The sequence below is a fragment of the Lissotriton vulgaris genome, chromosome 3_1, assembly GCF_964263255.1.
Source record: "Lissotriton vulgaris chromosome 3_1, aLisVul1.2, whole genome shotgun sequence".
In the NCBI taxonomy this organism is placed as follows: domain Eukaryota; kingdom Metazoa; phylum Chordata; class Amphibia; order Caudata; family Salamandridae; genus Lissotriton; species Lissotriton vulgaris.
In genome coordinates, this window is record NC_141689.1 from 2,055,702,461 (window position 1) to 2,055,726,089 (window position 23,629).

The following is a 23,629-nucleotide window of genomic DNA, read 5'->3' on the forward strand; positions in this document are numbered from 1 at the left end:
GTGTTGAGTACCTCTATTTCTCAGTCCGTCCAGCTCAGGGCCTGTGACGCCGCTCTGCTGCCCTTCCCGCGCGCCGGCGTTCCTCAGCTGAAAGGCAGCTCTGAGTCTCTGCGCCGCTTCAGGCTAGTTTTCCACACACCAGTAGACTCCGATCTGTTGTGTGCAGTAGGTTATATTCAGGATGTTGCAGCCCAGGTCCGTAGCTCGTCTATAAGACGACCGCCATTTTCGGCTGTTAGCCACGCCCCATCCTCCATTCAACATGAGGTTATTTTCCAAACCATCCAGTAACTAAAGAGGGATGCCATGTGCTATCCTGAGCCCTTTGGGAACCTGCTCTCACAGCCTCTTAAGGACAATATGCAGCTTTAACCCTTTACAGCTACTGTTCAGCATTAATAGCCCTGATAAAGCAGTTAGAGAACAAGCCATTAGAACCACAACCAGTATAGGCTCTAGATAGGTTGCAGTTTTAATTGCCTGGCATCATGAATGTAGCCAAATTTAGAGAGGAGTCACAGTCTCCCCTCTGCTCGTTACATGGGCTGTGTAACATGTCCTTCACACAAAGACTATTATATCTGCAGAACACACATGCTGTACAACCTGGGTTTAATGTAGAGAAAGTGTTATATGTCATTATTGTAAACTGTCTCAATTTAATACAGAGATTGTGATGGGCACAAATGCTTCCTACACTGACTTTACCAGCAGTCCTCAATACGTAGGCTATGCTGGTGGTGCACATTGCATGCTTGTTCTGAATACAGCCATTGTTTCGCTTAAACTTAATATACAAGGTGTTCATCGTTTGCACACGTTGTTACACTCTATCACCCTCATCCATGCCAAGAATAACAGTGATGTACGTCATCAGTCCATAGGGGAAAACACAAATTACTACTACTACCTTCTCGGATCCTAGAAGGCCCTCCACTAACATCTTGCCATGCTAGCTGTTCCCCATGACAATAAAACACTTCTTTGATGAGGAATCCACCAGGCAACCTCGGCCTAGTCCAGCCTGACCGGTCACTAGCCTTCAAACAATCATCCCCTTCTCCTCTCTGTGCCCGCAAGATTGTCTCATGCAAGGGATTGTCGGTTTTAACGAATGGTAGTACTGCAACACAGCACAGCATGCATTTCAGTTGGTTAGACATATACAGACAACAGGTCATTTTGGTGGTGGTCTTTGAATCAAAACATCTGGCTAAGTTGTCCACGTCTTGGCGGGATGCTGAGAGCCTCATGCTCCAATAAAATAAGGGCGAGAGGGTCGTTCACTGAGCTGAAGTGTAGGGACCCTGAAGCGTCATAAGAGCTGAACCACATAAGAAGAGAGACTCCCTCTTTTATTGACAGTAGACTCTCCTTTCTGTCCAAGACCAGTCTTTTCACCACAAAATGTACCTCCTCGTGACATGATAACAACCCTTTTCATTTTACTGAGCACAGCCCAGCTTGAAAGTTTGAAGCCTAGAAAATTAGAGCTGGATCTGGAGAGGTTAGACGCCAGCTGTGTTTGTGAGTCTACACTTGCATGACTTGTTATGTGCATACTCATTTAATAAGCCAGGGCACTCAAGGTGTGCAATATTTTTGTTGATTTTGTGTTTCTGGTTTTCCCTCCTCTACCCCACGCCCAACCCATTTTCTCTGTTTCATCGCTTCATGAAGGTTTAAGTTTGTGAATCAAATGTTTCATTTCTGGAGAAGGATTATACTTACTTAAAGGACAACTGTATATTTATGGCTGTGCTGAGCTTTATTTTTTTTATACTCTTAAAAAAATATAACAGAATAAAGTAGGTGGAAATGAGCTTTCAGTCATGCAGTGTTATGTTTGTAATAGTATTGTGGTGTAAATGCAAAATGCACTAATATTATTATCAGTGCAAGAGCTCAGGTCCACCAAATTTGTTTTCTTGTTATTACAGAATAAATCCTGCGGTCAGAAGAACAGAATTTTGCATCATGCACTCTCCATGCATCCCTGAGTATATCCTGAACATAAAAGTCAGCCCTCGCCAGTCACCATTCATTGTCAGTCCAGAGTGCAGAATTAGATCCTTTTGTCCTCACAGAAGCCAAAGGACCTAGGCAAATTAGGACGATTGTCCTCCCTATTCCCAGCTACTCCTCCAGCAAGCTCCCTCTACAGCCGTTTACTCACAGATAAATGAATCGACTGGGGAGATAGCAACATACATTCAAACGGAAAACACCAGGGAGCGGCGGATGGCCTTCTCCCTTTCGATGCTCTCCGTGTCTTCTCTATGCAGATTTTCAAAAATCTACCATGAAAACAAACCCTCTGTGTGGCCTTGAATGCTCCACTTGCACACCTCCTTTGCTCTCATGCTCCTTCCCTGTCTTTCCTGCTTCCTCTTTAGGCCTCACCTAAGACAGTCACTTGGGAGAGATGTTGTATACGTCAAAGGGATTGGAGCCCACAAGTTGTTTACCATTTGTTAGCTTCATTGTCACGATTATTTGCTTCCTCCTTATTAGCCAGTGCAGATCAACTTAACTTCCTCCTCTTTGTGGAGCTTGGACCAAGTACTTATTGCTTCATCTTGCTTAGTGCCCTTCACGCTGCTTGCGCTGTGATTGATGTACTATTGTTAATTATGCCTCCTGCCTCTTCTTCTATGTAGCACCCTACCCCTTTCCTCTCCTCTGTGAATAACCAATATCGTTCTTTCAATGCCAATATTTTTTTCTCAGTGTCCGTCTAGTTTTTTTGTTCTCCTTCCTCCTCTCTTCAACTCTCTGGATATCTAAATAATAATACTTTATTTGATTTAAAAAAATCATAAAAGGGTGGGCTTACCACCATGCAAACAGTGTATACATCATAAAAAACACAAAATCAACTTTAAATGGAGTTAAAAACTGATATCATAAAATATGCAAATTTAACGGGGAAAAAGATCTAAAGGAGAAAAAAAACAAAATGAAAGGAATGGGGTGAAATCAATCAGGGTACACAATATTTTTAACGCATGATAAAAGGAGAGAAATAAAAAGTGTGGGAAAATAACGGTAGTTCAAACAGGGGACACGTTATTTTTAACTCATGGTGCAAGAAGACATCTCTGGATATCATACTTCTATGTTTTTTCCTTAAAGCGTCATGCTGACCATCTCCGCCTCTATCATTCAATGTTGCTGCATATTTTTCGTGACCCCCTGAGTGTCTCGTACCATGCCTGTCTGTGAATGCAACATTGTCCAACCATCACCCCGAGTCTCTCCATTTCTCTGTCACAACGAAGTAGCCAGAAAATTAAAGTACCCCCCACTTCCATCCATCCATCCACTCTGCCATCCTTTCACCTATCCACCCACCTATTCATTCACTAACTCATTTGCCCATCCACTTTGCCTTTCATCCATTCACTCTGCCATCCTTTCCCCTGTCCATCCATCCACTCTGCCATCCATCCAGCCATCCACTCTGCCATTCTACCACCTGTCCATTCATCCTCTCTGCCATCCATCCGTTCTGCCACCCAGCCATCCACTCTGCCATCCTACCACCTGTCAATTCATCCACTCTGCCATCCATCCATCCGCTCTGCCATCCAGCTATCCACTCTGCCATCCTACCACCTGTCCATCCATCCATCTCTCCCTCCCTTTACTGGGACATCCTTTCGCCTATCTATCCACACATTCATTCATACATCTACCCACTCATCCCTCCATCCTATGCTGGTTCCTTTCACCCTTCCTTCTAGTCAATATTACTTCCCTCTTTCCTGTTTACCCATATTTCTTTTTTTCCTGCCTCCTCTTGCTTTTCTATTGACGCAGTATTCCTTCTTAGTGTTGATTATGGGATTTCGTCTGCCAAGCTGCCGACTGAAGAGGCCTTTAAGAGCCCCACCCCCGCTGGGGTTCACACGCCCTTGCTGTGTCCTCCTGCCTCTTTCCTGCCACCGCTTTTAGAGTTACCGGTGATCCACCGTCTCTTGATGTCACCGTGACTCCATCTCTCTCTCACTCTCTCTGAGTGCCCCGTCTCCCCGGCCAGCTTCCGCCCGTGTCTCGGTGTCGCCGTGCGCTTTTCATGGTTATTAAATCCTCTGCCTTTGAGTGTCACCGTGACCCGCTCCGACGCTTTGTGTCACTGTGACTTGCCCTCTCTGTACACTTTAATTCTTTTCTCTGTTGTTTCTGTTTTTGTCTTAATCTCAGTTTCTTCACTGTCATTTGCCATGTCCTTGCCCACTTGGTTTCATGCTGTCCTTTTCCTCACCTCTGGCCCTTACTCCCTCTCGCATGCACGCACGCACGCAGGCAGGAGATGCACAGCGAGCCCCCGCCCATCCCCCCCCCCCCCTCCACGGCTATGAGGGATGCTGCCTGCGTAGTCGTGTCATATTTAACGTGCTCCGACTCTCTACTTCAAGAAGCCTGCCCCGTCTCAGCTAGGGTGACCAGATCCTGAGAATCAAACACCGGGACATTTTGGACAAATCTAAGGAGGACTACACGTTTCCATCCACGGAATGGCGCAGAATCACAGAAGATGCATTAAGAAAATAAATACAATGTAATTTTTACAGCCAACATCATACCTATTAATTTAAATGGCTTACTTATATCAGCTGCTAACAAGCTCAGCTTTAGAACACCCCAAAACATGCCTCTCAATGTTTTCAGTCCACCCCCTCTAAAAACCGGGACATGAGCCAAAACTGCCATATTCTGCTAGGACAGCTGGTGGAAAACCGGGATTGGGTGGCCACATCTGGGACGACTGGTCAGTCTACTCCCAGCACCCTCCTCCAGGCTCTGCTGTGCACTCTAAGAGGGCAGCTTATCCTTCGTCCCACCCACGGGGACCCTCACAGGCAGGAGGAGGGTTGGGGGGAGCTCCACCCGCCGGGGCCCTCACAGGCAGGGGTGGGGTGGGGGGTCCTCCACCCACGGGGGCCCTCACAGGCAGGAAGATGGGTGGTGGTGGTGCTCTCCACCCATGGGGTCCTCACAGGCAGGAGGAGGGGTTGTAGTGTGACCAGCTGGCATGGGGGCAAATTCAGGATGGTGAGTGTAAATATCCAGGACAAAGGGTCAAAATTCTGGACAAAAATTCAGGACAGGAGGTCAAAATTCAGGACAAAACTTCAAGACAAGAGGTATGTTTTACAGACATGTCAGAGGAGGTTGTGCAATAGTATAAACGTAAGTAAATATAGACCCACTTAAGTACAAGTCAAAATAAGTTCATATTAGGTTGAGACAATCGTGCCCTTCACAGATTTTCAGTATGCCCGCAGCTTGCTACCTTAGACGATTCAAAACTTTCATCTCGCCCCAGCAGGTATTAATCACCAGACAATGGTGAACCACACCTGAGGCCACTTTTATTGTTGTTTGAAAACTACTGGATATACAAGAAACTTTGCAGTGCCTGCCCCCAGTAACAAAACCGCCCCTCCCCCTTCCAGCCTCCCAGGGAAACACCTGAGGCCTGGTCCGGCCAGTCCGGCGTTGCTAACACCCTTCAATGGTGCCTCTCATCTTCACATGGACTGTCTCTCATGTGTATTTAATTTTTTTTATAGTGTTACGCATCCCAAGTATGTAGGGAAGAGTGTCGGAGTGCGTTACATCACACACCCATTATATAGAGACAGTAACTCATATAAACTTGAAAGTCAATGTATAGGAAATGTTACTTAAGATAATCGGTGCTACAAGGTGTAATCATTATGTTATCTATCATTTTGTCTTTCACCATTCATTCTGTCCTTCCATCTGTTTGCCTATCTATATCCAAACATATTCAACCATTTGCAAACCTATCCACCATGGATCCTTCCATCCATCATTTCACTCATCCATCCCTCCATCCACCCTTTAACTCATCTATCCATTATTCATTCATACCCTTTCACCCATCAAGCCATCCTTTCACTTACTCATCCATCCACCCAGTCACTTATCCTTCAACCCATTCACCATTTCAGTCATTCATCCTCCCTTTCTCTTTCATCCCCCTTTCACGTATCCATCCATCCTTCCACCCACCCACCCATCTACTGATCCATTCATGAATCCATCCACTGACTCTATTACTCCTCCATCCTTTCACTCATCCATTCATCCATTCTCTCATCCATCCACCCTTTCACTTCTTCACTCATCTATCCAACCTTTTGTCCATCTACCACCCTTTCACTCACTCATCAATCCTTACATCCACCCTTTCACTCATCCATACATCCATCCATTCACCCTTTTCACTTATCAATTCATCAATCCATCCATGCTTTTACACATTCATCCACCTATTCACTCGCCCATCATCTAATTTCACTCATCCATACATCCATCCATTCACCCTTTTCACTTATCAATTCATCAATCCATCCATGCTTTTACACATTCATCCACCTATTCACTCGCCCATCATCTACTCTTTCACTCATCCATCCATCTATCCATCCTTTCACTCACCCATCCACCCTTTTATCCATCCATCTATCTATTTAAGCTTTCTCTCATCCATCCTTCCACTCACTCACTCATCCATCCATCCTTTCTTTCATCACCTATCATTCACCCTTTCATTCACCCATTCATCTTTTCACTAATCCATCCAGCCATTCACACATTCCTTCACTTATTTACTCACCCACCTTTTCACATTATGAACAGAGCCTTTGTCTGCAGAGCTGCAGACAGAAGAGGCCCATCAAGAACTTCACCTCACCTCTATTCCTAAAGCAAGGGGTATGGTGGGGTGGGGGAGGGTTCAGTATGCCCCTGATCATAGGAAATATGAAAGCTTAGAAGTCATGAGTCATGCATGATGCACCGTGCCAGGACGTGGGGTGACTGTGACATGGTGTTGTTTTCAGGGCTTTAAGTGCGGTAGAAAAACTGTGAGGTTTCGTCAAAGGGGGTGTTCGATGTAATTAAGGGCATGGCTTAAAACACCTAGGCTAAAAATCTGTGCTTAGCATAGTGTTCCGCCCGACGGGTATTATGTTGTTTCTGTCATTGCATCCAGATATATAGTACAGCAAGTATCATTACACCAACAACAAGCCAGGACTATTGGCTTTGTCAGTGGTTGTTAGTTGCTTAAAATAAAAAAGCAGGACCATGGCTTTATTGACAATAATATTGAAAATGCGTCAGTTCTAAAATGATGAGACACTGAAAGAACTAAAACCTGTTTTTTAAACTTGTTTCACAGGCTTCTTTATATAAATTGTTTTCTCATGTTGAAGCATGGGCGTTTTGCCTTTTATCTATCTAACAGAATGCCCGGCTGTACACTGAGGCAGGAGGAGGCTGCCACATGCTTTAACAGCAAAGACTGCCCCATTGTCATTCCGAATGTGGCAATTAGCCGCATACAGAATGGCAATGGGCGGGGTGGAGCTGCTCTTGTGCATTAGGAGGTGTGCGAGGAGGCCTCACCAGAGGGCTGAGCCTTCCCGCAGGGGAGGAGTGCTGCTCCCTGTAATGGCGATAATTACGGACGAAAGGCGTCCGTAAAAGGGCTCTCCATGGACAACGGACGTGAGGTCCAAATTACTGATGGTCTGTGAAATTTAAAGACGGTTGGTCACCCTAAGTGGTGGGGGGCGTGCTACACCTACAGGGGCCTTCACAGGCAGGCGGAGGGGTGGGGGCGCTAACTCTTTCCCTCCTGACCTTCCCCAGGTAGCAGGCTGGTGATTCCCTGTATGGGATGAGTCAGCATATCTGCTAATTTACAAATGAATGCATCCCGTGTGAGGAGGGGGCGGGCCTTGAAGGGGGTGAGACCTCATTGGAAGAGCTACCTAGAGGCACTCTGCTCCTCACCAGCCCCCCTCCCCCGAAAAATAAAAGCAAAGGGTCGTAGAGGCTGGCCTATGCCTGGGGTGTTTTCACACCTTTTAGTGTGCATCAGCTGTTTACAGCCTCTAAAAATGAGATGAAAATCCACTGTTTACAGTGATTTTCAGCAGTTTTTTCCTGCCACCTTGTGATATTGGCTCCTCACCCGGTGAGAAGGGAGCTGAGATCATGACACACAGTAGCACCGTGTGAGTTGACAGGTATGCGGGTCACTGATACAGCGCCCACTGTCTCTAGATGGCCTCTAGGCGCTAGGGAGAATGTAGGTGATTCTGAAATGCGCAGGAATGAGAGTAGGAGAGACTTAAACTCCCATTACATAATTACCATAATAAGATAAAATAGGTAGTTATGTATGACTGACAGTCTTCAAGCGTGCCGTTTATACCTACATCTGCACTGTATTCTTCGTGCCACTGTTTCTCAACTCGGTGTCTTCATTTCATCACCCTTGATGGGTTAGAATGGGTATATAGTCAGAATATCGGGTTTCAAATGTCGACTTGCACTAATAACAACTTTGAAATATCAAGGTACAGATATATCGACAGCAAGAATATCGTGGTCCAGTATATCCAGTTTAAGGTTAGAAATATCATTTTTTTAAATATCGAAGTCACTAATATTGTTTGCAAAAATATTGTTGTTAAAAATATTGTTTTTTTTGTTAGTGTCGCTTTTGTTTTTTAATATATATGTTAATTTTTTAGTAGTTCTTAATTTTATTTTAATTAAATTTAGCATTTTAGTTCCATTGCGGGTTGTGGGTTTATAGGGGAATAGGGTGGGAAGCAATTTAATTATAATAAATTGAATATTAATTTGTATTTATTAGTATTTATTTATTTTTGATTTTATAGTGTTAATTGTGGGAATTAATGTGTAATTAATTAATTAATAATTGGCTGTTCATTTCTATTGATTAATTAATTGGTAACTATGTCAATTGTTTCATCTTTTAGGAGAGGGTTGTGGGTTTATAGAGGTATAGGGTGGGAAGTAATTTATCATTAATTTATTAAGAATTTTTATTAATTGATATTAATTCTTTTATATTGTTAACTGTGGGAATTCATGTATTTATAAATTATGAATTCATTAGTAAATATGTTAATTGTGTCATCTTTTCAGGAGCGGGTTGTGGGTTGATAGGGGAGTAGAGTGGGAAGTAATGTAATTATAATTAATGTATTAATATATTCTATTAATTAATATTTATTTGTATTATATTTTATATTTTTAATTGTGGAAATTACTTTATTATGTATTTATTAATTGGTTGTTAATTATTAATTATTAATTATTTTATTTGTGTTATTTTTTAGGAGCGGGTTGTGGGTTGATAGGGGAGTAGGGTGGGAAGTAATTTAATTTTAATACATTTATTAATATTTTTAATATATTTAATTACTTTTTATAGTGTTAATTGTGTGAATTAATTTTGTATTAATTATTTATATTTTGTTTAATTGTTTCAATTAATTAATTGTTAATTATGTTATGTTAATTGTGTCATGTTTTACGAAATTTGTGGTGGCATTTATAGGGGTATATGGTAGGAGGTCATTTTTATATGAATAAATAATTATTTGTTAATTAATGCCTATTAATTAATCAATATTTAAATACGCCAATTGTGTAATAATTTTGATGTGTGAGTTGTGGGGTTTATAGTGGTAAATGGTGGGAAGTAATTACAAAAAAATATTTGTTGTTAATTGATATTAATTTATTAATGACATATCAGTTATGGAAATTGTGTAACTATTTTTAGGTGTGTGTTTTGGTGTTTATTGTGGTAGAGTTTGAAAAGCAATTTCATTAAAATTAATGAATCATTACTTTACCAATAATAATCATTTATTAATTGATAAATATTTTTGGTAATTGTTTAGTTTTTATTTTGTTTGGGGATTTAGGTTTAATAGCTGTAACATTTGGTTTGTACATTAATTTGTGCATTTTTAAATGTGTTTTAAAATTATTATTATTTGTTTAATTGATAATTAATTGTGTTAATTATGTGGGTACACTTTTTTGTTTAATTTAGATGTGTGTTGTAAATTGTGTGGTGTTATAGGGTAGGAACATAAATATTACATTTATGTGAATTTTAATTTTTGGACTAAGATTAATTTCTATTACAAAATATTTATTTGATTGTAAATTGTTACATTTTCAAAATTAATATTTTTATGTTAATTTTAGATGGTTGCTTCATTAAACTATTTATATATGTTTTGTTAAATTTTATATTTTTTTATAATTGTTTTTGTTTTTTTATTATATTTTGTATTGTAGTTGATATTTTGTTTGTTTTTAAATTTTAATTTTGTTCTGTGGGAATACTAATTTATATCCCTATGCTATTCAACACTTTCCCTACTGTTGTACTCCCTGGAGTGGGAATAGTAATTTTATCCCCTTGGCTATCCAACACTTTCCCTACTGTTGCATTTATTGGAGTGGGAATAGTAAATTATTCCCCTCCACTATCCAACACTTTCCCTACTGTTGCACATGCTTGAGTGGTAATAGTAATTTTTATTCCTCCGCTATCCAACACTTTCCCTACTGTTGTACTCCCTGGAGTGGGAATAGTAATTTTATCCCCTTTGCTATCCAACACTTTCCCTACTGTTGCATTTATTGGAGTGGGGATAATAAATTATTCCCCACCTCTATCCAACACTTTCCCTACTGTTGCACTCACTAGATTGAAAATAGTAAATTATTCCCCTCAGCTAGCCAACAGTTTCCATACGGTTGCACTCGCTGGAGTGGGAACAATCATTTTTTGCCATCCAACACTTTCCCTACTGTTGCACTCGCTGGAGGAGGAATAGTAATTTTTTACCCTCTCGTATCCAGCACTTTCCCTACTGTTGCACTTATTGGAGTAGGAATAGTAATTTATTCCCCTCTGTTATCAGGGCCGGACAGACTACCGGGCAGTTTGGAATGCTGCCGAGCTGGGGGCTGCTTTTACTGCGGTGGGGGCTGATTTCGTTCATGGAGACCTGCGTGTGCTTCGAAATAATTAATGCAGAATAATTTCGTTTAGCACACGCAAGGTCTCCATGAACGAAATCACCCCTCAGCTCAGCAGCATTCCAAACTGCCCGGTAGCCAGTCCGGCCCTGTCTGCTATCCAACAGTTTCCCTACTGTTGCACTCGCTGGAGTGGGACCAGTAATTTCTTTACCCTCCGCTATTCAACACTTACCCTACTGTTGCACTCGTTGGAGTGGAAATAGAAAATTATTTCCCTCTGCTACCCAGCACCTTCCCTACTGTTGCACCCGCTGGTGTGGGAATAGTAATTTTTACCCCTCCGCTATCCAACACTTTCCCTACTGTTGCACTCATTGGAGTGGGAATAGTAAATTATTCCCCTTCGCTATCCAAAACTTTCCCTACTGTTGCACTTGCAGGAGTAGGAATAGTAAATTATTCCCCTCCACTATCCAACACTTTCTCTACTTTTGCACTTGCTGGAGTGGGAATAGTAATTTTAGCCCATCCCCAGTCTAACACTTTCTCTACTGTTGCACTCAGTGTAGTGTAATATGTAGGTTTAAAAAATATTAAATATATTAATAATTTAATTTATAATACATTTATTTTTATTTATAGATTTGTATGTTACAGGTGTATGTATATTTTATTTCTTTATAATTTTTATTATATTTATAACTTTTAAAATTAATTAAAAGTATTATTTATTAATTGTTTTTAAGTAAATATATATGCATTACATTTTACGTATGTATGTTTCATTTATTTTAAATTACTTTTATTTATTATAATTGTTAACATTTACAAATAAATCTAAATAATGTTTCTAGGTTAAATGTATTATTTAATTTATTTTACATTACTTTTGGTATATATAAAAAACCCAATATTTTCTACATCAATATTTTTGACAACAATATATTTTTTCCGATATTTTTGTACTAACCATTATGAAGATAGGAAGTCGATATTATTGACAACGTAATTATGTCCCGATATTTGGTAACTCGATATGGTGGGCGTTGATATTCTGTCAGTGATCTGTTAGAATGTAAATCTGTGACTGTCTAACACAACTTCCATTTTACTCAAGTATTTCTGAAGCAGGCACGTCCACCCACTCAGATTTCTTAGCATTTACGGTGGCAGAAAAGGTGGGAACTGGCTTTGCCACTAACTGGCATCAGGATATCTAGATGAGGATAAATAAAATTAAGAAGTGGAGCACTGATCAATCCACTTGTTATTGTAAAACGCATCAGCATGGGAGCACTGATCGGTTGGTACCATGACTCATCCATGCCACTTTGTAAGGGAATCATACAGTGTGCATTCAGGCCCCGCAGGATCCACAGTATGACTGTGAGGGTGGGCATGTGGCACTGTCAGTGTGCACTGTTCATGGTAGGCACAATCTATGCACAATGTGTGAGCTTAGGTAGCAGTGTGTAGTCAAGGGTACAGAAGTTATGGGATCATTACCAGGGTCTGCTGTATCAGGCTTCAGCTGGTCCATAGCCAGGGCTCGATGTTTTGGGAAATGTGACCCAAGAAAGAAGTGCAGCATAAAAGGAGTCATGTCTGGACAGTGGCATGATTCTCTTCCACAACCTCTTTTAAAAATAAGCATTGGATAAGTCAACAGGTCTCGCCTATTCAAGATCTATTGCCTTTATCAATGAGTTTTTTTTAGACATGTACAGCAATGCTGGGATTAGATACCACAACCCTAGTCTGTCATTCCGAACTGGGAGCCCCCTACTTAGCAGACATGATTAAGATCCAGACAGTTTTGCTCTGGCACAAGATCTGGACTTACGATTACACTGACTTTAACTGCTCTATTGTAGAGGATTGCCTCAGATCTACATCTGCATTAAAAATTTCTTGGCTCAAATTTGTATGCAATTTTCTGGCTGATATCGGCCACCCTGAGTACTTTAACCACCTAAGAGATTTTGACTGGTATCACAAGGAAAGCCTTAAAATTGACATTTTATTCACTACTTGAGGTATTAATGCTATCCTCTGAGATTAATAAACCCTCTGTCTTGAAGAATCAATTGATCTTGACCAGCTATGATATGCAACCCGTATCTAGTTAATGTACATAATCTGCGTCATAGATTCGTACTGACCCGGCTTAGGCGGGATCTTTCCCATTATTTAACAAGTTTCCCTACCACTAATAACTGGCAGCACAAACTAGCAAGTTGTCTGTTAGACCTGACATCATTGGCGTGAGTCTCCCTTCCATTTTGACGGATTGCCTCCTCTGTTTTGATATGTTTTTGCTTGATTTGTGCTTTGGGCACTGTGCCACTGCTAATCAGTGCCACAGTGCAAGTGCTCTTTATGGTAAATTTATGTACTTTGTAAGGACTTTTATCTACAGAATATTCTCCAAGGGCTTGAACTGTGCTTGCCGCCTGCTGAAGTCTCAGGGACAAAAGACTTCACCTCCAGCTCCCTCCTGAAATTCTTTGCTGTGAATTCTGACTCCAGAAACTTGAGTGCCGCTGGGAGCTGGAAGCGTGACGCATCGAGAAGAAGCGTGTTGCCGCCGCAGCTGAAATCATCGCAACGCCGGAGAAGCGAGCCTTCGCCGCATCTCCCTGGAAGCGCGTGTTCATCGAAACTGCCTGCTGTTGCATCACCGGAGAAGCGTGTCGCCATCGTGAGAGTCGCCATCGCATTACCGGAGAAGCGTGTCGTAGGGCCTGTCGCGGCTCCAAAGTACAGAGTCGTCGCCAGGCTGCCAGGGCGTCATCGCATCGTCATCACATCGCCACATCAAGGGCGCCATCTTCTCGCATCGCAACCGGATCATTGCACCGCATCAAGGCGCCATCTTGCGCACCACAATGGGCCCTCAGGCCGAGAATCTACGCATCACCTCCTCAACGGTAAGGCTCACTACGAGTCCCCTACTCTGCGCAAGCATTGAGGCAGGACGCAACCGTTCCCCCGGGTCACGGAACCGACACATCTCCCCTTTTGCGAACCTTTTGTTCACTTTGCGTTACGCATCCAGGCACTTTGTTGAGAACTTTGTCGCATTTATCATCAATTTGAACTAAGCAACTTTAATCATCTTTTAAGCAATCTTAAGGGTAGTATTGTGGATTTTTGTCATTTGTGGTATTGTGTTAAGTCTATATAAAGAATACTTATTTTTATAAAACCTGTGTTGTGTCCATCTGTAGTGTTTTCACTGTATTACTGTGTATATTCACAAATGCTTAACACACTGCCTCTGAGATAAGCCTGTCTGCTCGTGCCAAGCTACCAAGGGGGTGAGCAGGGGTTATTAAGGAGTGTAATCCCCTTATCCTGACTTAGAAGTAAGGGTCCCTATTAGGACAAAGGTGAATACCATTGCCAACTAGAGAGCCCCATATCTAACAATGTCCATGTGATAATGTATCCATGCAGAGTACCACACACATCCTATTGCTTTGTAAATTTTACTCTGAATTGAGGAAATGCTACATTTAGCCCCTTTAAAACCACTTGGTTTCGTGCAATGCCGACCAGCTTGTATTTAATTGAAATCCCATCCGAATTTGTATACATCTTTTGTATTGTCACGGTTTTTATTGGCTGTAATAAGATGTAGGAAGCTGCTATAGAAACTTTATTGATAACAAGTGGGTGTTCCTGTTTCTTTTTATCTTATAAACTGTTGTTAACCTGGACAGAAGCCCAGGGATCTTTCTTCAGTGTTTGGACAAAGGCTGGAAAATTATGCTCAAAATTCACCTTGCACAGGACCTGGAAAATTAAAAGAATTGAATGCCATCTCGAAATCTACCAAAATCAGGGCACTGGGACCAGAAAGCTCATGTGCCTATGCCAGAACCATCTGCACTCTCCTAATGCAGTGCTTCATACCAGGTCAGGGCATGAAGCCATTCTGGTCTGGACTAATGGAAGATGTGATAACCCACCTTAACCTTCAACCGGCAAGTGTTTACAAATAAAATGAACTGAATTTACTGTTTGACCCTCTCAAGAAACGGCCCTTCACCTAAAGTGGAATTAGTAGTGTTTCCCCCCACCATGCTCATTTCATTGTTGCTTCTTTGATGCTGCTTTCTAGAAAGTTATCACTGCACTTTGTCTACTTCTTACCTCAGAGACGACCGTGAACAACTCCGTTTGCTTTTTCATACTGCTAAGGAACACAACCGGAATGTGTGGTTCTCAAAGTATGTATGATGAATGAGGCATGTCCGTTTAGTTAGACCCATTGCTTCATCGTTGTGCAGACTGGTGGGCTTATGTAGAGAGTGGGGGGCCACCTGTAGGCCCACCGAGCCAGTGGAGGCCATCGTCAGCTCGTATATTTAGAAATCTGTTCCTCCTTGCTGGGCTCCCAACGCCTACAGTATACTCACAATTTTAGCAGATTTACTGTAGGCGTGGCTGAACGCTGAGTGGACATCATATTTTTTTTGGTCTTTTCTTGGCCTACTCTGCATTTTCTGTGCTCAGACATATTCTGGGAGTAGTGGGAGTTTGTTCAAGAAAACAAACCATCAGCGGCCCTGATGGAGTTTTTTCCTTGCATGGTAAAAGAACTGCTTGTTCTTCGTACCTGGGTGCACCATGCCTCAAGTGCAAGTTGCCCACCCATGCTAGGACAGGGCCACAATCGACCTCTAAAGAGGGGGAGTGTGGCTGAGTTTGTCGGCGTGGGCTTCTGCCTTAACTGAACATCTAAATTACCCCCTAAGTTTCTTTTGCTGCTCAGAAGACATTGAAACTTATTTTTTGTCTTCGCTTCGTATAAGAAGAGGTGAAGGATATTGACACTTTAACCTATTGAAGCATCAAGTTATATAAACAGATACACTTCTAAAACGGACTTTATTTAATTGTATATACACTTAAAAACTAGGAAATTAACATGCATCATGAACCTCTAACAAATAATACATCCAAAAGCATGACACCGGTCACTAGACATGCTGTACTCTCTCTTACAAATTAAATAAATAAGTGCAGGTACTTAGTTCCTAACCATTCACTTAAAGACATGCCTTGACCCCATAAAACGGGCATTACATTTCCTTCAACTAGGGACCCTGTACCAACATCTAAGTATATGCCTGTATGAAAGATTATCCATCTTAGAGGTAAGTTGATAGAGATCTGGAATACAATTTAACCACTACCTTCTAGGTTCACTTTTCACTGTCCAAACTCTCTTGCAGGTTCTCCAGGCTCCTGCCGATTTGGGGAATTAAAAGATTGAGTAGTCCATCAAGAGATCCAACTTGCCTATGATGTTTCACTCCTTAAGGGAGCACAATTGTGGCATGCCCTGCTCAACCACCGTAGACGCCTTGGAAGCGCTCCTCAGCTGTCTTGAAAGGCCCCAAGAGCTCCAGAGGTAATGGGAAAGCAGGTGCACACCCTGTCCAATGTCATCTTTGTTGGTGTTCAAGCAACATCTTAGCAATTGGCTTTAAAATTGCTTCTGTACAGCATTTTTGGTTGAAGCTCTAGTGCATCATTTCAAGCAGGATTATTACCCAAATGAGGCCCAGTGTAGTGAGGCCACCAGCACAAGTTATCTTGAGTGTAACACTTACTTAAAATACATAATAGAGGAAATAAGTGAAGGCATACTGGGCAGAAAGTGTAGTTTATTTAATTACCGCTTTATTTTGTCCAGCAAGAAACCTTGTGTAATGAGCATGTGTAGATTCATTTAATCAAGATAAGCAATTTGAACAACTCAGGGACGTGCCTGGAGCCAGTTGGGAAGATACACAAGAGGTGGCTTTCCAATGTCATATTTTATCTTTGTGTTCCGATTTACTTGAATATTTCTGTACTTGAGTAGACATAGGTCTCCAAAAAAATTGAAATAGATTTGTAATTCCGAAAAAAAATGTTCCCCCCCGAAAGTAAGCATGTCTTACTAGTGGAAATACATGAGAAATTCCCATTATAGTCTGAAGTAAGAGACTACTGTTCACCACAGACATTGCTCTGTGAATCAGGCATGGATATTGAGGGGGTAATTCACATCTAAACAGGAAGTAGAAATAACTACTGAGAGAAAAGGTTTTGTGGATCAGGCCAAGTGGTGGACTCCTGAGTCCTTCTGTCTTACCTTCCACGTAGAGCAGGTGGTATTTGATTGAAATCTTTGGAGCCCCGCGGGCCTCCGCTCTGCAGTACACGATCCCTTTATGGTCAGCGGTGGGCTGCTGATAGACGAAGCCCCTCTTCACGTCATACACAATGTTGGTCCCATCAGCTTGGATCTCCTCAGCTGGGAACTCCCTGTGCAGAGTTACTTTTGCTGATGGAACAGTCACGCGGCAAGGGACAACAGTGGGCTTGTCTGGGTTGAGGTAGACAATCTCAAAATAACTGGAAGATGGAACAAAGAGTTCGCCTTTATCTGAAAATGAGAAAGCGAGGAAAACATCATGAGAAATGATAGATCTCCAAATGACCATCTTTAAGAACATTGCTCACAGGAACATATTTTACTGTCAACTAAAGTCTGCATATATTTTTTAAATGCCATGTGTATCTTGAAGATATTATTGTTTCTTCAAACATGCTCGGTTCTTCGAACTAGAGCATCATCCATAATTTGCTGGATCCTTTCTTTTTCAGATATCTGAAAAAAGTGACAACGTCATTACTGTGGAAATGTATTTTTCATTACAACGAACTACCAAACCCGCATTTTGCAGAAGAAAAAAAAAAGTATGAAGAAAAATATATTTATCAAAACATGCTAGCTTACACCTTGAAGGCAGGCACTGGGAAGCAAATAAACAGCTGACGGTGAAAAATATTTAATTAACTTTAACGTTATTAACCCTGAGAATTAACGTGCCTTGACAACCACTTTATTAAATCCTTTGCGGGTGTTCTCTACCAAACGTAGGTCAGTCAAGTAGGGAAGAGTTAGGACACGTATTGCTGCAAGATTATAATCACATGAAATATATTAGGCGAGATCATGGCACAGGTGGGTGCTCACTATGGCATGTGTGAGCAACCTTCCTTGATCTATAAACCGTAGGTCAGATCAATCTCGTCCCACTATCAGGGGCGGCTCTTCCGTTGGAGCGGAGTAGCGTTGCCCCACTTTAATTCCCCTCAAAGATTAAAAATAAAATGGTAATTCATTACCATTTTATTTCTCATCCTCCCTTTCTGAACTAAGGGGGTCATTAGGATGTCGGGCGGATTGCCTCCGCCAGGCTGGCGGTAGCCACCGCCGGCCTGGCGGTGGCAATCCGCCCGACATCCATTGCCCAATTCCCCCGCCATATTAGGATGGCAGGAGGGACCGCGGCGGTGAAAAACACCGCCCGCCTGTTTTCTGCCCCGGTCGCCTTGCGGCCGGGGCGGAAAATGTTTAACATGGTGGCGGTGTCTGTTAGACACCGCCAGCCATATTACAATGGGCATTTTTCAATGCCTTTCCGTGGCGGCAATGCTGCCACGGAAAGGCAGGCGGACTTCACTTTGGGGGCACCCTGCGGGCCCCCAGCGTGAAGCACAGTAGGGGGATGCACACGGGGGGTACCTATGGTACCCCCCTGCATTTGCATTATGAAAGCGGCAGGCACCGCACGGTGCCTGCCGCTTTTATTATGCAAATGCTGCAATGCATTTCCAGCATTGTGGCGGGCGGTGCAGAGAGCACCGCCCGCCACAATGCTGAATATACAGGATGTGCCCACCACTGTGGCGGGCACATCCTAATACCACCCCCGGGACCCCCGCCCTTAATGCGGGCGGTCCCGTTTTCCGATAGGGTGGTGGGCGGGATGTGCCCGCCACTGTGGCGGGCACATCCTAATACCACCCCCGGGAACCCCGCCCTTAAGGCGGGCGGTCCCGTTTTCCGATAGGGTGGCGGGCGGGCAAAGCCCGCCTGCCATCCTAATGAGCCCCTAAGTGTCTTGCGACGGCCAGCCAGACATGCGCAATTTGAAAACCTCTAACCCAGCTGTCTTAAGACAGCTGGCTTAGAGTAAGTGCAGGCCTCCACGGCGCTAGGGTGTGCCGAGTGAGGCTGCTTCCTCCAATCAGGGCGCTGTTCTCACAACATGAGAGCAGGAACAGGATTGGTGCCCGCACGGCAGCATCCGTTTCCTTTGAAGATGTCCGAAGCGAAGGCGGTCAGTTCAGGTAAGTTTTGCTTTATTATTAATATTTGCATGTACCTGCCACCCACCACTGTCCACTATTGCACTGTTTTCCTATAGCATCAATGTGTGCAAAAGCAAAATACCCATTCAATTCAAGTATCAATAATCCTTTATCATTTCAGATAGAAAGCGATACAATAATTTAAAATACACCTGAAATGTACTCTCACACATATTATCTAGTATAAACCATATCATATAATTTAAGTTACTACAGTCAATGATACCGAGGAGGGATTACTCTCTCCTGCTAAAAGCAAATTTTCCCCATGGTACACCTATCTGTGAAAGGAATCCCTAGTTTGAAAGCGTGCACCCCTTATATACCAAGAAACAGTGCGAACGATGTGCGCTGCCTCCATCATGTAACAGAATGCCACAGCTTCTCTTTTGATCATAATAAGTAAACAATGGCAACAGTACTTTTCTAAGCTGGCCAACTGTTTGTGAACAAAATAACATGAAAAGCACAGCATTTTCCAGACTATCCCAATTACAGTGCCATTCTTTGCTCTCCTGCAGGTCCCACTTTGCTGCGCAGGATTGTATAGGGAGTATGTCCAGCCTACATCCAACATATCATATATGGCACAGCTCAGTAGAAATCACATATAAAATAAGACTCATATCCCAAGTTTGACTTTACCAATAAATACACTGTTAACAAACAGCTCCACTGAGATTTTGGGGTACCATTTTAGCGGACTGGGCCAGGAGCTATCACTTATCAGCCAGCAGTAGGTAAATTCCCAAGATTAGGATTAACCCCTTGGCTGAACCCCATCAAGATACCCATTTCGTTTCGCAGTAGAGGCACAGTCAATGTTCAAGTTTATTTGGCCAGTTTACCTAAAGTATCAGATGCTCATACATTTTAAGGGCTGAGTCCACACATAGCAGCAGGACTAGCAGTTCTGCTAGCGGATCACAGAAGCAACTCAGGCAGGTGAGTGTCCCTCCGTCTTTTCCTGCTATTGGAAAAGGAATAAGGTACCCCGGGAAAAGCAACAATTCAAGCAGGGGTAGTCCCACTGCCCTAATAACCATAACCACTCATCCTTCACCGTTGGCAGTCAGAGGTTCCCCCACTGTGGTTGAGGTCTTGGTAGAGTCAGCACAAGTCAGTCCACTCCTTCTGACATTCCTGCAATGTAACGACCGTGCTGATGGTCATGCTCTCAGGCTGTCAGTTTTACAGGCATGTGAATATTGGTCATGAAACCTACTGGGAGACGGGACAATCCCCTCCAAGACTCAAGTTGGCACATTTTACATTCCCTTGATTCAGTCTAATCTTCTGGGTTGTTGCATGCTCCAGGCACAGCGGCTGGGTCTTTCCTCCTCAGTCAGTTATCCGGTAGCATGGGCAAGCATTGCCTCTCCTCTCTCAGCAGGCCAGACAGATTCCCAGGCACCAGCCAGACCCATAGTTCTTCCAGGAAGATGGTGAAGACTTCAGGTGATGGAGACTGACTGCCAAGGACACCGGGCCTGGATCTCAGTAGTTCTTCGAATACTCTGCGAAGGACTCTGTCACTTGGCCTTGAGAAACTGTAACTGGAAACAACTGGGATAGTTTGGGCGTCACTCTTTTACACAGTTTCTAGACAGGAGATATTGATTCCAATGATAGAGTTCTGGAACCAGTTTGAAGTGGTTCCCTTTCAAAAGTATCTTCTTCCTTGTGAATTAGTATCCGAGGGTACAAATGGCGGGAATTGGTTTGTATCTCGGGTCCGCTCGTGCCTTAAAAGCCGGATAATGCCGGGAGCGCCGTGTCGCGCTTGGGTCCTGGAACCAGGGGGGCCGGGTCAGTCGGCGTGGCTTGCTTTCCTGGTTCACTGGCAAACGCGGACACGAGGAAATACCCTCTCCCGCCCTGGCCCCTCGTAAACTGAATTACTGATGAATCCAAAAACCTGGAACAGAGTATCCTACTGTTCCCATCGCCTGCACGCTCTTACATGAGCTTGCACACTGCTGTTCTGGCTAAAGAGGCTAGTAACTAAAAAAGGCAACCATTGCTTTGTCCTGATGATGGACCCCATCATTTAGCAAGGGGGTCCGAAACGTCGTCGACCCACTGTGTACCATATACCTGTGAAATTTACAATACAAAACTATGTAATGGTACCTACAAGTAATTCTCTGTCCAAAATTTGAACTCTACAGAGACTGTTGATTTTGCCTTGCAAGCCCTTTGTGTATGTCCTTGTTTGTGCACGGTCGTGGTTGGGTACAGGCTTGTGCCCCACGCACGTGAATTGTTGAAGGTGTTATTTTGTTTTGTGTATTTTTTGATTTAAATATAAACCTTGAAGACCTCTGCCCGGCTGGATATGTCTTCAATAATATAGAACTGACTGGGTCTATATTTATTTTCAATCAGCATATGTTTGTTATGGCAAGTGAGGTGGGACATATACACTCAGAATGTTGTAGGGACATCTCTCCAGCCAGAAGACCCTCCACCCTCATGTATCTGCCCAGGGGATCATTCGCCGTATTGATGACAGTGAGGGGTAAACCCCACGTGGTAAACTTTATCATAGCTGAAAGGTTTAAGAAGAGGGCAGCTAGATCTCAGAAGATGTATTTTCTGCATCATAAGAATAGACGAGTGGAGTTGTTTGTCATAGCGGAGGACTAACGTTTGCCTAATTCCATCTAGAAGTTCATTGACCTTTACAGGTCACTGTCTTGTGATCTGTCATGGGTTAATGGGTGGCATGGTTCCAGGTGACATCCCTCAGGGAGGGGGCCAATGGTGAAGAACCAGAGGGTCCCAAGGGTTGTGGTCATGGGTCGAGGTTCCTTTGTTGTAGTGTGTGTAGTGCACAGCATATCGGCGAGGCTTGTAATGACAAAGCAAAAAGTTAACTAGCATCCCATCCCATCCCCCAGCTATCCTCCTTGCCATTCTTCCTCTTCTGAAGCATCTATCGCCTTTAAAAACCCCAAACTAAATATCTGAAAAGTAAGTTAGGGGTTTGCTGATGGTGGGCATCCTTCAATGGCGCATCGTCTATAGGCATTGCTGGGTTTTGGGTCTTCTGTAGTTTAATCTTTTTTTCGGTACATCGCTTGAATGTTTCTCAATGACCTCATTCATAGAGTTGTACGTGGGGTCGGATTCGCCCTCAGTGTTCAGCTAGGCTCCTCTCGATTGTGACGCAGTCGGATGTTGGTGTGCCTAGATCTATGTACCCGATGAGTCCAGAGAGCCTGAGGAGAGCCTATGCCCCCTTCGAGATCTGCCCTGCCATCGTTGCTTGTGTTTCACAGCCTGGGGACGTAAGGAAGTCTGCGAGTTTGGGCCGGTTCCAGAATCTTTTCCAGGGCATTGCAGAGGAGGCCTTTTAGTCACTCATTCCCACATTGCTTCATGGTTTTGAAGAAGTGAGAGTGGCCTTCATTTTAGAAGTTTTATATAGGGCTGGCTAGATAGCCTAAGTTGCGCTGGGAAGATGAGCATGTATTGGAGGTTGAGGGCCTTAAGTTTTGTTTAACTCGTCAAAGGATCTCTGTTGTTTTTGTGTTTTTATGTAGTCTGGAAGTATAATTATTTGGGATCATTGAAACATTTGCAACCCTGTCTTGCGGGCCTCTCGGATGATAACATACCTGTTGTAGCAATTGAGGATCTGGGTAATTAGTAGCTGCATAAGCATGTCCTTTGAGGGCGGCTGGGCCAGAAATATATCTGCCCTTTTGGGTATTTATTTATTTATTGAGCTTATAGATCGCGACAGCTACCCAAAAAGGGTTTCCTGGCGCTGGACGGACTAAGTGCAGGGAATAGCTTATTTATACCGATAGACAGAGCTATTGGTTGAATAGCCAGGTCTTGAGGGATCTGCGAAAGCGTGTGTAGATGGTTTCTTTGCAGATGTCAGGGGGAGAGAGTTCCATAGTGATGGACCCAGGTTGGAAGAAAGATCTCGCACCCATCCTGGAGAGTTTGATTCTAGGTACAGTGAAATTTCCATGAGTTGTAGATCGTAGATGTTGAGTGGGAGTGTAGGGACGTACAAGGGATTGTAAGTACTGTGGAGCCGTGCCCGTTTTGATTTTAAGCTTATAGCTCAGGGTTTTGAATTTGATACGACTCTCTACCCTGAGCCAATGTAGGTCATGGAGGTAGCCGGAGATGGGGGTGGCTTTGGGAATCCTGCTCAGTAATCTCGCAGTGGAGTTCTGTACCATCTGCAGTCGTCTGGTCACTGCCTTGTTAGAACCCAAATAAAGGACATTTCCGTAGTCCAGCCGAGATGTTATAAAGGGCATGGACCACAGATCTTTGGGTGTCACCTGGCAGCATCCAGATTATTTTCCTAAGCCATTTCAAGATGGTAAAGCAGACGGCTGAGACCTTGACTGCCTGTTGGTGCATGGTTTGGGAATCGTCAATAGTAACTCCCAGGTTACGGACGTGTCTGGAGGGCAGCGGGAGGGCGCCCATCCCGGCAGGCCAGTGTGACGGACCCCACAGGTCTTTCTTTTATGAACTATTGCGAGAGGGTGGCCTCCAGTATCCCCAAAAA

At 43.3% G+C, this 23,629-nt stretch overlaps 1 protein-coding gene across 2 annotated transcripts in view; it reads right to left on the reverse strand.

Moving 5' to 3' along the window:
- PDGFRL (platelet derived growth factor receptor like) overlaps positions 1-23,629 on the reverse strand; it is a 534,427-nt gene that overhangs the window by 74,076 nt on the left and 436,722 nt on the right. For both annotated transcript variants that reach the window (XM_086962582.1, XM_086962581.1), the window contains one exon: positions 17,018-17,311. In XM_086962582.1, the coding sequence (XP_086818708.1) occupies positions 17,018-17,311 (294 nt within the window). The remainder of the gene's footprint in view (positions 1-17,017; positions 17,312-23,629) is intronic.